At 42.0% G+C, this 17,457-nt stretch overlaps 1 protein-coding gene across 3 annotated transcripts in view; it reads left to right on the top strand.

Moving 5' to 3' along the window:
* The window catches only part of LOC123516428 (serine-rich adhesin for platelets-like), a 385,592-nt gene that overhangs the window by 325,701 nt on the left and 42,434 nt on the right, over nucleotides 1-17,457 (top strand). For all 3 annotated transcript variants that reach the window (XR_006678186.1, XM_045275696.1, XM_045275695.1), the window contains one exon: nucleotides 1,770-1,838. Coding sequence is in view for 2 of the 3 variants with exons in the window: in XM_045275696.1 (XP_045131631.1) it covers nucleotides 1,770-1,838 (69 nt within the window). In the remaining variant the exon portion in view is untranslated. The remainder of the gene's footprint in view (nucleotides 1-1,769; nucleotides 1,839-17,457) is intronic.

The following is a 17,457-nucleotide window of genomic DNA, read 5'->3' as shown; positions in this document are numbered from 1 at the left end:
CTCACTCACACTCCGATGTCCATTAGAGCTCTTTCACTTTTTTTTTTTTTTTTCTTTTTTTGCAACATTGTTCCTTAATCACAACCCACACTGATTTTTTTTTTTTTTTTTTTTTTTTTGCATCCAGTTTTAAATACTATAATGGGTGCAGTTAGGGAGATTTATTCATTTGATTTCCATTTTTTTTTCTTTCATGTACGTGATGAGTGAAGTCGCAAAACACTTTATATATCACTTTCCCGGGATTTCGTATAGGGATCGGTCTGTCAGTTAGTTTGTCAGTTAATCACGCATTTAGTCAGTCCAGTCAGTCAACCAGTCATTTTTTCAGTCAGTCAGTCAGTCAACCAATCACTCATTCAGTCATTTAGTCAATCAGTCAGTCAGGAATTAGATAAACGTGATAAAATACAAAGAGTTACCGTGTTTTTTTTCTTCTTTATTGATTCACTGCATTGATCTGTTTTTTTTTTTTTTTTTTTTTTTTTTTTTTTCAATAGTGAATTGTTGGAAGCAAAATAACACAGATGAGTTCAAGGGATAAGATGAGTTTCGTGTGTGTATTCAGCGTGACGAGAAAGCGATCTCACCTCATCTGAACTATAGATTTTCTCCTTTTCTTCCCTCTTTTATCTCTTCCGGTCTTTCCTTATTTTTACTATGTAGTCTCGTCTCTCCCTTTTTTAGACGTGATAGGTCTACAGTTGTTTTTCGTTTTGTTTTTTTAACCTCACAGTATTCAGTTTGACATTTTTCGTTCATTTCTATTAACTGTTCATTTATTGCTGTCAATGTAACAGCATCAGTATATAAATATATATATATATATATATATATATATATATATATATATATATATATATATATATATATATATATATATATATATATATATATATATATATATATATATATATATATATATATATATATATATATATATATATATATATATTATATATATATATATATGATTCTCTCTCTCTCTCTCTCTCTCTCTCTCTCTCTCTCTCTCTCTCTCTCTCTCTCTCTCTCTCTCTCTCTCTCTCTCTCTCTCTCTCTCTCTCTCTCTCTCTCTCTCTCTCTCTCTCTCTCTCTCTCTCTCTCTCTCTCTCTCTCTCTCTCTCTCTCTCTCTCTCTCTCTCTCTACAGGCGAGATAAATCCACAAAGTATTTATTTATCCCTGCCTACTAATGTTTTTCATCAGTTTATATCAAATGTCCTTCCATTTAAGATAATGCAACAACTATACAAAATTTCTTCCCTTCTCTATACAAGATTTCAGATAAATCCACACATAGTCCCTCATCCCTTACCTTAGATTTCACAAACAAACATTCTCCATTTGCTTTCATCATTTGTCTTTCTATTCCTGGGAACGAAACAGCTCTGCAAAACGTTATACACGGTATTATCAATCACTGATTCACACTAATTTCAATAGTCTCTAGCGAAAGTTATAGGTATTATCAGAGATCCTTTTCGTGTTATTAGCGATAGATTAGCACTCTACTCTATTATTAGATAGAAACACGCATATGAGAACGCAAAATAAACACCTCTGTTGCCTTTAGAAATAGTGCAAATAAGTGAGCTCACCGTTCAAGATTACGTGGCATTACATCACCCTTCCACCTTGTGCTCTGTCCGTACCCACCTAAACAAATCATAAAACTTGGGTTCTTTCCTCCCCGTCGCGTTAGGTCAATATTAGGTGGTCATTGCCCTCCACTCGCACCACTAACTCTGTGCCTTTCTCCCCCGCCAGATGTCACCCCGGAGCAGCCCGAGCCCCCACGAGAGATGTTTTGGTACATCCTTCCCGTCATCGGCCTGGGTGAGTGTACCTGACGGAGGGACACGTGTAGAGAGAGATTGTTTTTCTTTATTTCTCTATAAGTGTGCCCTGACTCACAGCAACAATACAGTCATATTCCAAAGTTCCACATAAGGTGCCAGTCCCTTAAGAGTATTGTTAGAAAGGGATCAGCTCAAACTTTAGAAGAGTCTTGAAAGGTAAAGATATGAAAAAAAAAAAGTAAACAGGGAATTTCAGTCCTTATAATTCGCAGATATTGTATTTATTTTAGGGATGTCTTCGTAGGGACTGGCACCTTTTCGTTATTGTTGTTGTTATAATTGTTTTCACGGTCAGTTGAACTCTTACATAGAAGAATGTTTACTGCTTCTAAGGGGATTTATTATCTGCATCTTATTATCCCATCATCTTATCCACATACCAATTTCTCATACCACATGCAGTCACTGACGGATATGTGTGTGTATGGGATCGGAGGGAGGTTCATGCAGTACACCAAATAAGTATCTGCTGCTTATAACTTTTATCACCTCATCAGCCCTTCCTCATCATATCCACGTCCTGTTCACTACATTCTCTTTTAATGACACAGTCGACAAGAAATGCACTAAACTGGTTCAGCCACAGTATACGCATTAACAGATATACCTAAAACTTCACAGCACAGCACTAAACTACACATATACTCATTTATCAACGCTAAATTACTAATACATACAATTAACTGATTCAAACGCACTGCACTCACAAGCAAATACACCAAACTAATGGAATGATGCAAAACTGAAGAAAAGTATACGCTCTACAAATCAAGTGATACAACAATGAAAACAAACACACTCAATAGATTCAAAAAACCTTCACGCATTAAACTCAGTATCTTTCTAGTTTTGTTTGGATGAATTGTGACATTTATTAAGTGGATCCGTTCACCAAATTCACCCCTTTTTTTTCGGTTCTGTCCCTTGAGTATTGACACGAAGCGGATCACTGTCAAATGGCAATGAAAAAGTATCGTGTTTCAAGAGCTTCGTTCATTCCGTCATGTGTTCGTTCAGGTTTATGAATATAATTAACACACTAATTACTTTCTAAACTCAAAGGGGAATTGATATATCTGAATTTTCATAACGAGAATGATAGCACAAAAAATATGAAGGGAGTAAAAAAGCAGCACTGAGATAAGATAAAATATATGTTGTCAAATATAAGTTATATTAACCCTACAAACGCATATACAGTGACATCAAAAATACAAATTAAATAAAAAACATTGATGAGATTCAGTGAAAAATGTTTCGTGAGGTATGAATCACCTTCAACTATCTAATCAGCGTTAAGTTATCTGAGCTCTCCTAACGCGGCACGGCAAAGTGAAACACGACGGAAGTAAGACAACACGTTGAGACTGAATAAAAACGTGAGAAAATAGAGAATAAAATATAGCAATGAGTTTGAATAGCACACACACACACACACACACACACACACACACACATTTTCGTTCATTTCTATTAACTGTTCATTTATTGCTGTCAATGTAACAGCATCAGTATATACTCGTATATATATATATATATATATATATATATATATATATATATATATATATATATATATATATATATATATATATATATATATATATATATATATATATATATATATATATATATATATATATATATATATATATATATATATATATATATATATATATATATATATATATATATATATATATGATCTCTCTCTCTCTCTCTCTCTCTCTCTCTCTCTCTCTCTCTCTCTCTCTCTCTCTCTCTCTCTCTCTCTCTCTCTACAGGCGAGATAAATCCACAAAGTATTTTTTATCCCTGCCTACTAATGTTTTTCATCAGTTTATATCAAATGTCCTTCCATTTAAGATAATGCAACAACTATACAAAATTTCTTCCCTTCTCTATACAAGACTTCAGATAAATCCACACATAGTCCCTCATCCCTTACCTTAGATTTCACAAACAAACATTCTCCATTTGCTTTCATCACACCCGGTAGCTCAGTGGTTAGAGCGCTGGCTTCACAAGCCAGAGGACCGGGGTTCGATTCCCCGGCCGGGTGGAGATATTTGGGTGTGTCTCCTTTCACGTGTAGCCCCTGTTCACCTAGCAGTGAGTAGGTACGGGATGTAAATCGAGGAGTTGTGACCTTGTTGTCCCGGTGTGTGGTGTGTGCCTGGTCTCAGGCCTATCCGAAGATCGGAAATAATGAGCTCTGAGCTCGTTCCGTAGGGTAACGTCTGGCTGTCTCGTCAGAGACTGCAGCAGATCAAACAGTGAAACACACACACACACACACACACACACACACACACACACACACACTAGCTATTCCCATTAATGCATTCAGGATTGCACCATCTGACCTCGTTGTTGCAATACACCAATCACTCAATCATTTACGACTACCACTCATATTTAATTGATACAAGAACCATTTGAATGATACGTTCAATCTAATAAATTCACTAGAACAGACAGCTCTCTCTCTCTCTCTCTCTCTCTCTCTCTCTCTCTCTCTCTCTCTCTCTCTCTCTCTCTCACACAGTCCCGCTTTTATGGATGCTAAGTGAATTAAAGTCAAACGAGTATCTAACGAAATAGAACCACTTTTTTACTAACACAAATTTACGTACCTAAAACCAAACCTGAAACGCAACTTGGGCCAATAGTGATCCTGTAACAAAAGCTGAATGTGAATAGTACAGCTTTTCATCACCGCCTTTGGTCGTTAAGTGAATTGAAACATGTCCAAAGGGAAACGCAAACATTCTTTTTTTTTCACATTGAGTAAACTTAGTGCTAAAAAAAAAAAATTGAAACGCCTCTCATGTTTATAGTGATCCCGTTACAATAGGTGAGTGTTTACAGTACAACTATTCATTACCCCTCCTGGTCGCTCTGCGAGAAGGACGCAGCACATGTACTCTCTCAGGGGTTGGGCAACGGGAAATACCGCATCCAGCACTGCGTTTTTGTGTGACGTGTCCTGATGGTAATGGAAATTCCCGCTTTTTCAGTAGCATTCTTAACGAGGAACAAAATTAGTCTTTGCTATTTTTGGTGGCTAGAATTTTTAATGTTTGATCTCATATCATGCAAATGCACATTGTAATCACGTCCCGGTGGAATTTTTGGAAGTGATGGTGAAACAGGAGTGTGTAGGCTCTCTCTCTCTCTCTCTCTCTCTCTCTCTCTCTCTCTCTCTCTCTCTCTCTCTCTCTCTCTCTCTCTCTCTCTCTCTCTCTCTCTCTCTCTCTCTCTCTCTCTCTCTCTCTCTCTCTCTCTCTCTCTCTCTCTCTCTCTCTCTCTCTCTCTCTCTCTCTCTCTCTCTCTCTCTCTCTCTCTCTCTCTCTCTCTCTCTCTCTCTCTCTCTCTCTCTCTCTCTCTCTCTCTCTCTCTCTCTCTCTCTCAATTTTTTACAACACTTTTATCTGTGGCAGCAGACGACCGACCCATTGTGTTGTGTATTGTGCAGGTGTGTCACGTGTGTCTGCTACTGGAGCCGTACTGACATGAGCGTGTTTATTTGTGTACGTGTGTTAAATGGTGTGTGTGTGTGTGTGTGTGTGTGTGTGTGTGTGTGTGTGTGTGTGTGTGTGTGTGTAATTCATCATGGTCGTCTACTGGTCACCCAGCAAGTCTTCCCCATTACGGAGCGAGCTCAGAGCTTGATCTGTGTGTGAGTGTGTGTGTGTGTGTGTGTGTGTGTGTGTGTGTGTGTGTGTGTGTGTGTGTGTGTTCATAAGTGCCATGGGATTAGTATATTCAGTGTGTTGGTTGTACTACGTAGAATGTCTCGTGTATGTATCATGTGTACTCATTGTGAAGATTTGACATGTTTGAGAACGAGGATGAGACGAGTAGGTGGAAATAGGTAAGCTTTATAAAGGAACACCCACGTATAGGCCTGATGGCTTCTTGTATCTTCTCTTATTTTTTCCTCCTCTTCTTATGTTGCAATATATTTCATCAAGTATACGAGCACCTTACGTATAAATCTCCATCTGCTATACCCTATACTGTATGTATATATATATATGTATGTGACCGACGTGTGCACCTCTGCCACGTGTTATGAGTGCCACGAGGAGTGTCACCATGCAGTGTCAAGGACGTGCCATGGCTAGGCTGGTCCCGTATTGATCACGAGGCGCCTCCCCCGTGGTACTGATGTGTCCCCGCCGTCATGGGCTGGGGGAGGGGGCTGGCAGGGCTGGTAGGTTGGGAGGGAGACACTGGAGGTTGGCAGGGAGTGGAGATGTCAAGGGGTGTATGATATGGCGACTCGGGTTATGTGGGGAAACTTCGGCTTGGATTGAATGGTTTTGCGGACGAAATTAAGTGGATGGTTAGTAGAGTTTGCATGGAAGAAAACTGGTTGACTGGGTGGATTATTAATGTCGTTTTAGAATTTTTGGAGACTGCGTGGCCGGTAGGAAGGTTCTGGCGGGAGGGAGGTGGGCAGATGGTGAGTGGGTGGCTAAGCGGAGGCAAGACCGATACTGAGGGTGGCGGGCGGTGACGTCATTGTCCCGGATGAGGCCTGCACGCTGCCTTGCCTTGTGCTGGGTCAAGGCACGGTGCTCCCTTGCTACTGTCCCGACCAAAAGGACAGTAATCTTCTGTATTCATCTCTACGGTGTTCATTCTCTTCCATCAGTCTTAGTGCTGTGATCTATTATGAATCTCTCAGTTGTTTAGTTTGTCAGAAGACTGTCAGCAGCAATAAGGGCAAAAGAATTAGAGAAATCTCAGAGAAGTGGAAGTACATATGGAGGATTACATTAATAATTATGACTATACGTACAAGACTTAGAGCGCCTTCACTGAGTAAGAAAGGAGTAGTGGCCAAAGCCTACAAAAGCAGCTTTAAACATAGCGTACCCTTGTATCGGAACAGACGTTAAGCGACGAAGAATAAATGTCAGTAGTGAAATATCCATATTGAAAATTGTCTCTTTTCTTTTATAAAAGTAAAATAGAAGTCCTTACATTAGATGCAAATCAATTTCGCTTACTAATTAGAGTTTGAAAGAATCCGCTGCGAAACCAAGAGAGTAATAAAACTTCTCGAGGAAACTTTGTGAAATATATGGCTCTTAATTGCCGTTTTCCCCGCCACCCTCCGCCGCCACCGCCCGACCCCGAAAAAAAATCAATAGAAAACTGGTTCCAATAGTGCTGGCCAACTTATTTCTGGAGGCGTCTTGATATTCTGCTTTAATCTCAGCTCAAGTCACGGGAAGACGTAGGCCACCAGACCCAGGCAGGGAGTTCCAGAGTCACGGAATTGCATAAAGAGGAAAACCCGAAGCACTCACAGGCATTTCTTTATTGGTATGATCGAGGAATCTTTGCCCAACTTTTTACAATAGAACTCCGTGCCGCCTGAGGGAAGGGAAGCGGGAGGAGAGAGGAGGAAAGAGGGGGGAAAGGATGAGGAGGAGGCAGGTAATCGAGGAGGGACTGACGTGGGATGCAAGCGAGGAAGGCTCCTGAGGAAAGGATTCACGAGTATTCCCATTGAATGGTCATGATTCATGGGTCTGAGTCAGCCCTTCAGGTGATGAGGCACGCTGCCGGGCCTGCTTCGCTGACCAGGCGCTGGCAGCTGGATGCGTGACCCACTGACCGAGAGGCCCCGCAAAGCGCTAGGCGGCGTGATGCTCCAACCGCTGAAGGGAGTCGTGGTGGCCTCGTCCCGGCAGTGTTGATATCGAGATGTAGTGTGATTGTTGGCGAGGGGTAGATGGGAGTGAAGACAAAAATTTGTGACTTGTTTCTATTTTTCATTCTTTGTATAATTTTCTATTTCCTCTTTATATATTCGTTTTTTTTTTTTATTCACTTACCATTTTATTTAGTACCTATTCGTGTTTTTCTTCTTAGCCTTTCCATATTTTTCTTATTGTCACTCAAATCCAGGAAGTTATTTTTTCGTGTGCTGCATGAAATTCTGAAACATCGCGTCATGAATGGCATTTCACATTCCTGATTATCCCACTCGTCTGGGAATTCACTTACTAATGAAGAAAAATATAGTGGTTTGTTCCTCACTAGTCACATTTGTGGTGCATTCATCACAATCAATATACATGATAACAGTTATGATGATGATGATGATGATGATGATGCAAGTTCGGTTAATTGCAGCTATTGTACGTAACCACAAGTGTTCCTCTGACCCACACTCAGCCTCCTCCTTGTCCTCCTTGTCCTCCTCCTACTCCTTCCCACTTCCTCCTCTTCCTCCTCCACTCTCAAGTTCCTCCGCGCGTCGTCCATTCAGCCTCCACTTCGCCTCGCCTCCCTGGACCTATTCAGAGTTTTCTTCCTTCGCCTTTCAGTGACACTAATGAATAGACCCTCAAACCTATTCACGGCCCCATATCCTTATTAAGATTATGGAAATAGTGATGTACTGTGTGTGTGTGTGTGTGTGTGTGTGTGTGTGTGTGTGTGTGTGTGTGTGTGTGTGTGTGTGTCTGTGTATGAGGTGAGATGAGATGTTAAAGAGAAAGGTGGTAGTTTTTAAGGATTAGCTTTTTATGGAGCTCTAATTGGTCGCTTATTTTTCTATATGGTTGGATGGCTGATGACCTAGTTGGCTATTTTGTTGGCTGCGTGAGTATGTGGCTGACTGGATAGCTAGCTGGGTGCCTATCTGAGTGGCTGGCTTAGTGACTGGCTAGTTGGCTGAGTGGCAGGCTGTCTGACTTGTTAGCTGACTGCCTGGCTGACCGAGTGGCTGGCTGGCTGGTTGGCTGGAGCCGGTACCTTCGACTTAGATTAATTAGTTGTTGTTACGAAAACTTTTGGTCTCTTGAAGTGCGTGCTCTTCTCAGTGGCCTCCCTCAGGGTGCGTCTTTTACTAAGGCGCCTCGAGATAACACCTTCAGGTAACTACTTAGACCTTCCCTTCTTAAGAGTCACATAGTTCCCTCCGCGGTAAAGAATAGTAGCACCTCCTCCTTCACCTCCTTCTCTCTTTTTGCCTGGAGCTCGATGATAATGGATCTCTCTGGGGGCCTTGCGAGCTTTGCAAACTAATAGAAAGAAAAGCCCATTAAGTGACACCCGTCCCAAATAAAGGTTGCTATCATAATATTTCATCTCCCGTTTGGTGTGTCTATGGGGAACCTACTCGTATCTCGTGCCTATATACTCCCTGATGTGTTTGGTGTTCCCCTCCTATTGGCGCCTCGAGGCTTTCCTTCCTCGTTCACTCTCTCTCACTCTGTCACTCTCCTCACACTCTTCCATATATACTCGTTTCCCCTCCTCCCTGTGTGTTGCCGCGTCTCCTTGCCTTTCATTCACTCCCCTGTATATCATTTTATCTCCAGGCCCTTTACCTTCCCCCACATCTCGTCTCCTCATCTCTTTCCTCACGTCCCCGTTCACCTCTTCATCTATGCCTACCCCCCCCTATCCATTCCATCGGCCTGCTATGCCATCATATCATCCCCTCACCCTGCCCCTCCACCAGCCCAGCCGCGTGTTCCCTCCCCTGCTCTTCTTCGGATCGGTAGTGGGGAGAATGAGAGAGTGAGAGGAGGAAGGAAGAGAAAGGATAATTTCGCCGCCTGTTTTGTGCTGCTAAACTCTCGTAAAATCTCAATATTGAACACCTTCACGAGCCTCTCCAGCACTGTCTTCTTTTTCCTCCTCCTCCTCCTTCTGGCCTCCTCTTCCACCTCCTCCTCCATCCCCCTCACACCTCCACTTCTAGTTATAATAGCCGGTTTCGTTGTCCTGCGCTTCCAGACAAACCTTCCGGCTCATCTTTCCCTTTTTTTTTGCTTCACGTTCACAGCCCCTAAAGAGAGCTTAGTCAGGCTGGGTGTCCACGCGCATGGCTGGCTGGTGGCGGCGAGGGTCAGGCGGCGCGTGGCTGGCGGGAAGGAAAGGGGGAGGAAAGATAATAAAGGAGGGGTTTTAGGGCGCCTCCACATCACCTCCCATCGCTGCGACGGAGATATAGGAACGCGAATCAGGAAGAGGCTGTGGCTGAGGCTGGGAGTTTGAAGGAGGAGTAGGAGGAAGAGGAGGAAAAGGAGGCGACAGCTAGTGAGAGGAAATGTCGTAGAGTACCTTACGATACATTTTTCCATTTCAATTTTTCTCGGAGGAGGAGGAGGAGGAAAGGAGGAGGCGAGAGATTAGGTTTAAGAAAAGCAGTCGATAGAGGAGAGAGTTTAAAGACGAAAAACGGGAGGAGGAAGAGGAGAAGGTGAAAAAGAGTAAATAACAGAATGAAGACAAGGAAGAGGAGGAGGAGAAGGAAAACATGATGAGATAACAGAAAAGCGGATGGAAGAAGTGAATCTGGAGAAATGGAGACAATGAGAAATTATACTCTAGAGGATAAACAGAGCATGGGAAGAAGGATGATGAGAAGAAGAAGAAGAAGATGAAGACGAAGAAGAAAAGGAAGAAGAAGAAGAAAAAAGAAGAAATAAAAGAGGAGGAGGAGGAAGAAGAAGAGGAGGAGGAGGAGGAGGAGGAGGAGGAGGAGGAAAAAATAATAAGAGAGAGAGGGGGGAGGGCGTAAGGATAAGCTTGTGCCTGAAGGTTGGGGAAGAATAGAAGCAGAATACAGGCCAAGAGGTCCGGGTGAGAGCTTAAGGCACGAAGCAATTAGAGCTGTTCTGAAACCTGGACGTGGATGCGGTTCTGAAAGTTTCCAGCGATTCTCCTTTATATATAAACCTCTTTTTTTCCCTTACGGTCCGAGCGTGAGTGATGAGCCGGGAACTCGAAGTGGCAGGGAGGCGGCGCAAGATGAAGCTGGCAAGACCACAGGGTCCACCGAGGCAGGAGGTGGACACAAAGGGCGCCGGGAATGTGACTCCCTCTCTGCCCTCCCATAACATGACGCCTTGGAGGAGAAGCGAACTAGGAGGAAGAAGAGAAGAGAACGGATGATTTGAGGTCAGGAGAGGAGATGCTGCGTGATCCATTGAGATGCGGCAACGCTGGTGATGGAAGATGAAGAATTGACACTCCCTCGTTCTCTCTCTCTCTCTCTCTCTCTCTCTCTCTCTCTCTCTCTCTCTCTCTCTCTCTCTCTCTCTCTCTCTCTCTCTCTCTCTCTCTCTCTCTCTCTCTCTCTCTCTCTCTCTCTCTCTCTCTCTCTCTCTCTCTCTCTCTCTCTCTCTCTCTCTCTCTCTCTCTCTCTCCCATCTCTCTTCCCGCTCGGCCGACACCAAAACAAACAGAATTAGTCTGCTTCTGGTGGACAGCCGTGTTTTCACCCCTTGGGCTACTAATGCTTCTGGGACTTGTGAGCTGCTTTGAGACGGAGAGGAAAGAGGAAGAGGAAGAGGAAAATAAGTAGGAGAAGGAGCTTGAAGGAACGAAGAGAGGGATGAAAGAGATGAGAGAGAGAAAGAGATAGAGAATGTTGTTTCGAGAATTCCCTGTTGTTTTGACTTAGAGATGAAAAAAGACGTGACCTGAAAAGACTGTAAGAGGAGGAGAGTGTCTGCGAATGAGGTTTAAGGCTCGCAAGAAAAATTTGGCGTCAGTTGGGGAATTCGCCTCTTAACTTCGAGGGGAGATGGGCAAGGAGAGAGAGGGAGAGGGCGAGAGTGGGAAGGAGGGAGAGGTGTAGGAAGGAGAGACGCTGCCAACGAAACTGCTAAACGTGGCAAGTGGTCCTTCCTCCCCTTAACCCTTCTCTCTCTCTCTCTCTCTCTCTCTCTCTCTCTCTCTCTCTCTCTCTCTCTCTCTCTCTCTCTCTCTCTCTCTCTCTCTCTCTCTCTCTCTCTCTCTCTCTCTCTCTCTCTCTCTCTCTCTCTCTCTCTCTCTCTGCACCCTGATCCAATATTTATCTCTGTTTTCCTCTCCACCCATCTTTCTCTCTCTCTCTCTCTCTCTCTCTCTCTCTCTCTCTCTCTCTCTCTCTCTCTCTCTCTCTCTCTCTCTCTCTCTCTCTCTCTCTCTCTCTCTCTCTCTCTCTCTCTCTCTCTCTCTCTCTCTCTCTCTCTCTCTCTCTCTCTCTCTCTCTCTCTCTCTCTCTCTCTCTCTCTCTCTCTCTCTCTCTCTCTCTCTCTCTCTCTCTCTCTCTCTCTCTCTCTCTCTCTCTCTCTCTCTCTCTCTCTCTCTCTCTCTCTCTCTCTCTCTCTCTCTCTCTCTCTCTCTCTCTCTCTCTCTCTCTCTCTCTCTCTCTCTCTCTCTCTTCTTTTGCTTTAACATAATTTACTTCGTCATCATCTTCCTCGTTCCCTTCCATAAATCTTACAACCACCACCACTACTTTCGACCACCTCTACCACCACCACCACCACCACTTCGCATCTGCCATTCACTTCCCACCGACATCTCCTCCTCACATCAAGATCAGTCTGTGTTATGGTCAATTCCTCCACGTCAACGTTCATAAAGTTTTGATTAGTTGTTGTTTTTTTTTCTGTCTATCTCTTTCTGAAAATTGGCTCATGATATTTAGTTTTATTTTCGTAAGTTCTTGAGATTATTTTTGTTAAGATTTTTTTTACTTTGTTTTCTCTTGTTTTCTTATGTTTTTTTTAATTGTTCATTTTGTTTGTATTGGTGCTGTTGTTGTTTTTGTTGTTGTTGTTGTTGTTTTCGTGTGTTTACGTTTTATACTTGTGATTTTGTTTTAGTGTGTGAAGTACGACGTGTTTTTTTTTCTGTTTCTTCTTCTTCTTCTTCTTCTTCTTCTTCTTCTTCTTCTTCTTCTTCTTCTTCGTCTTCCTTTCTTCTTTTCATCAATATTTTTTGTATCATGTTTTATGATTTTTAAAACTTTATATCTTGTTTTTTGCTCTTTTCTTGTTTTTGTTTACCTTTAACTATATTTATTTCTCTTTCATCCTTGTTTATCCTTGCTTCAGTTTTATTTTCTTCTAAGTATGTTGTCTTGATTTGCAAAGCTTTACCCTTTCTTTTTATTAAATCCATTCTACTTTCTACTTTTTTTCCTGACTCAAAATTCATTCATTCGTACTTTTTCTATTTTCTTAAACTCAGGACATTTTTCTTTGTCATTTATAATTTCCTTTCCGCCCTTCACTCTCTCTTCCTTTATTAATTTGATTCTACTCTGTGTTCTTCTTTCGCTCCTTTCATTATTAATCGTCACTATCAGTCTCCGTCACTATCACGGTTCGTCTTTTACTTGCCACTTCTCATTACTTGCTGAGTCACGTTTCTCTCTCTCTCTCTCTCTCTCTCTCTCTCTCTCTCTCTCTCTCTCTCTCTCTCTCTCTCTCTCTCTCTCTCTCTCTCTCTCTCTCTCTCTCTCTCTCTCTCTCTCTCTCTCTCTCTTATCTTTTTTTTTATTTCATTTCTCCTTTATCACCTCTTGCTCCTTTTCCTCTTCTGCCATTCTCTCCTCCTTTTCTCTTTCCCTACGTTTCTTTTTAGCACTTCTACATATTTTTTACGTTTCCTTCATCTTCCTTTTCCTTTCACTCTTTATCCTCTCCTTCTCACTCACTCATTTTCCTCTTGTATGTTTGTATCTTGTTGCCTTGCACTTGTTTTGTTTTGTTTTTCCCGCCCTCCATAATTCATATCTCGTTTTCCTCCTCCTTTTCATTTTCAAGTCTTCCTCCTTCTCTTCACCGTCATTCTTTCCTCCTTTCTCTTTTTATCTCCTCCTCATCATTATCGTCGTTATCCTCTTCCTCCTCCTCTTCTTCTTCTTCTTCATCTTGTAGTTATCTTCCTCATTCCTCCTCGTTCTTCTCCTCATACATGATCTCGTCCTCATTTCTTCATCTTCTTCTTTCTCCTTTTTTTTATCACTATCTCCCTCGTCCTCTTCCTTCCTTTCCACCTCCTCCTCCTCATCGTCCTCCTGCTCTTCCTCCTTTTATTCCTCCTCCTCCTCCTCCTCCTCCTCCCCTCGTCATCATCATCACCATCATTATCACTCCTTCCGGAATCAAATTTTCTGAAGCACCAGCCACTTCTTGCCGTCAATTTCCTCTTCCCCTCATCCCCTTTTTTCCTTTTTTCTTCCCCTCCCCTACGCAGCCTCCTCTCACCTCTTTTCCTTCTCCCACCTATATATATTCTCTCTCTCTCTCTCTCTCTCTCTCTCTCTCTCTCTCTCTCTCTCTCTCTCTCTCTCTCTCTCTCTCTCTCTCTCTCTCTCTCTCTTGACGTGTTGTTTTCCTTTCTCAAGACTAAAGAGAAAATATGCGTGAAAAGGGAACATTTCGGCGTCATTTCTTTTTTTTTTTTTTTCTTTTAGATTATCTTTTTTTTTTTTTTTTTGCGTTCTTTTTTTCATTTATTTATTTTGTTATGGATTATTATTTTTATAGCGCGCGAATTCACATTGTGGGTCGTATCCGCCAATGCAGTTCCCCTTGATGTCTCCCTGATGGATATTTACACTCCACTTCCAAGGTGATGATGGCGTGTTTGTGGCGCTTTCGTGTGTGTGTGTGTGTGTGTGTGTGTGTGTGTGTGTGTGTGTGTGTGTGTGTGTGTGTGTCAAAAGGATGTAGGAAAGTGCAGGGAGAGAGGAAAGAGCATTGAGATCAGAGAGAGAGAGAGAGAGAGAGAGAGAGAGAGAGAGAGAGAAAGAAAATCAGTCAAAAAATATATATCCATAATGTCAATAATCTCTCTCTCTCTCTCTCTCTCTCTCTCTCTCTCTCTCTCTCTCTCTCTCTCTCTCTCTCTCTCTCTCATCCTTCCTTGGTCTGTGTGGGACAACACTGCGATGATTTATACCCAAGATGTGATTACCGGTCCCAGCGCCTCAATTTCGCTGGCCGCTGGTGCCTCTGCGCTGATCACAAGGCAAGGTGGAGGCTTTACTGTAATGGCTAGCTCGCCTAGTATAACAGTACATCCTTTTAGCTTTTAATATTCGTTCTTACCTCGTTATAGACTAATATTCAGGCCCTTTATCTGTTCTCTCTCTCTCAATGGATTCTAATGTGTTCCTATGTATTCTGATTTATGGGATTGTATTTTTTTATTCCTTATGCAAAATTATTAGAAGGTTTGTTTTCATTGGCATTTTCTTCTTATTTACTTATTGTTAGTTTACATCTTGTTTATTGAAGTGATCTGGTCTGATAACTAGGCAAGGAAGTAGGCAAGCAGGCAGGCAGGCAGGCTGATGGTAGGCTGATAGGCAGGTAAGCAGGCAGGCATCAAGCAGGTAGGTAGGCAGGCAAGCAGGCAGGCAAGCAAGCAGGCAGGCAGGTAAGCAGACAGGCAGGTAAGGAGGTAGACAGGCTGGAAAGCAAACAGGCAGCCAGGCAGGCAAGCAGACAAAGAGGAGGGCATCAGTGCGTTATAGCCTCATAACTCACAAATATACGTTGTACCACTGCACATTTTTGGTAATATGTACTAATTCCTCTACCACTTAAATTTCGTCTTTAAACTATCTGTTTTTATCGTTTAGCACCTTTATTTTCAAATATACCACCAGTCGGAAATATATGTTATACTTACCTACTTATTTTGGTAAGGTACGTATACTAGCTGTTTAACACTTTTATTTCATCTTTTACATTGCGTATATCTTTATATTAGTTTCCATATTTCATTTCAAGTAGAGCATCGGTCTGATATTGTCGCATATTTCATTCACTTTCATACAGCAGACATCAAAGTAAGGACTATTTTAAAAGACCTCTGATATGATAAGTCTGGTTCTTTCAATGTTCTCATTCTTCCCTAGTGTAGAATCCTTGTTAAACCATCTAATCACTAGAATCACTATCCCATCCATCAACTGTCTACTGCTCTTACCCCTTTAGCCTCACCAGCACAGTATTCGCTCGACTCAAGTATTTATTCACCAGAGAGCTCGTTACACTGCCTTGTTCCTCAGGTATTGGTAGGCGCTATTTAATCCAGTTGGTAGCCATACATACAAAATATTAATGGATTCCCGTAGAGTTTTATAAGAAACTCGCACGCACGCACACACACACACACACACACACACACACACACACACACACACACACACACACACACACACACACACACACACACACACACACACACACACACACAAGGTACGGAATGTAAATCGAGGAGTTGTGACCTTGTTGTCCCGGTGTGTGGTGTGTGCCTGGTCTGAGTCAGGCCTGTCCGAAGATCGGAAATAATGAGCTCTGAGCTCGTTCCGTAGGGTAACGTCTGGCTGTCTCGTCAGAGACTGCGGCAGATCAAACAGTGAATTACACACACACACACACACACACACACACACACACACACACACACACACACACACATCATTTATGTACTGCAATTCGAATAAACAGCATACTATTATTCTTATTACACACACACACACACACACACACACACACACACACACACACACACACACACACACACACACACACACACACACACACACACACACACACACACACACACACACACACAGCATTTATGTACTGCAATTCGAATAAACAGCATACTATTATTCTTATTATTTACACACACACACACACACACACACACACACACACACACACACACACACACACACACACACACACACACACACACACACACACACACACACACACACACACACACACACACACGTGAAATAAAACTCTTGCTTCGTCAAATTGAATAAGCCTTAGTTTAGCAACACGCCAAACCTGAGTTTCGAAACCAGATGTGGAAAGAAGTTTTGCGCGTGTTCATAAATGTGAAAGGAAGACTGGGCACGAACTGGAGAGGAAAAATATGAGTGAAAAAAAATCACTTCACCTGAGTTGCTCTCCTATATCTGAAATTGGTTTTCAGAAAAAAAAAAAAAGATGAAGTTCAAAAGCTCCGGAATGAACAATATTCTCGCTTCGTAAAAACTCTGAAGCAAGTAAAAAATATTGTCAATTGTAGAACATTTATAGTTTTCCCAAGCAGTATTGTAGCAAAGTTCACTGAATCTTATGCTCATAGATCGAATAAATAATGTTTTATGATTCAATGAAGACATTTATATGTTTTGGAAGAGGTGAGAAGTATTATTACCCATTGAAAATTAACTGTTATCCAAAGTCCACTGAATTTCTTGTTTATTATTATTATGTCTTATTTATTAATATCAATATATATGAACTAATGAACTGGTTTATATCGAGACTAAGGATTAACAGGAATTGAAGATGCGATATGTGGAATCAATTACCAGACAATGTTGCTTTGGTCGTCACATTATGTTGAATATGCTACTTATTAAGACAATGGTGTATGGAGTTATGTGAAATAACCTAACGATGGAGACGAAATCTTTTGGTACTTTCTTCTGAAACATTGTGAAAAGTATGACGTCACTTCTTAAGACAACAGTACATTAACGCTAGATGTAAGACGAAATACGCGTGAATTCGAGGAGACAGCAGTTGATTAGCCAGAACAATGAGGAATTAGGCTGGCGGAGCGAAGACAATTTGAACTTTGTGTCCTTTCATCCTGCAACCCCTGTTCGGACTTGTCTCCTTTCAACCTCTATCCTCTGTTCACCCCAGCAATGAATAGGCACTGGACTTAGCCGAGGAGTTTGTGCTTTGTGACTCTGCAACTTCACAACTTTGCCGGCATCCTTACAAAGACAATCAAAC

This window comes from Portunus trituberculatus, chromosome 41 (genome assembly GCF_017591435.1).
Source record: "Portunus trituberculatus isolate SZX2019 chromosome 41, ASM1759143v1, whole genome shotgun sequence".
Lineage (NCBI taxonomy): Eukaryota > Metazoa > Arthropoda > Malacostraca > Decapoda > Portunidae > Portunus > Portunus trituberculatus.
This window is presented reverse-complemented; position numbering and strand designations above follow the sequence as displayed.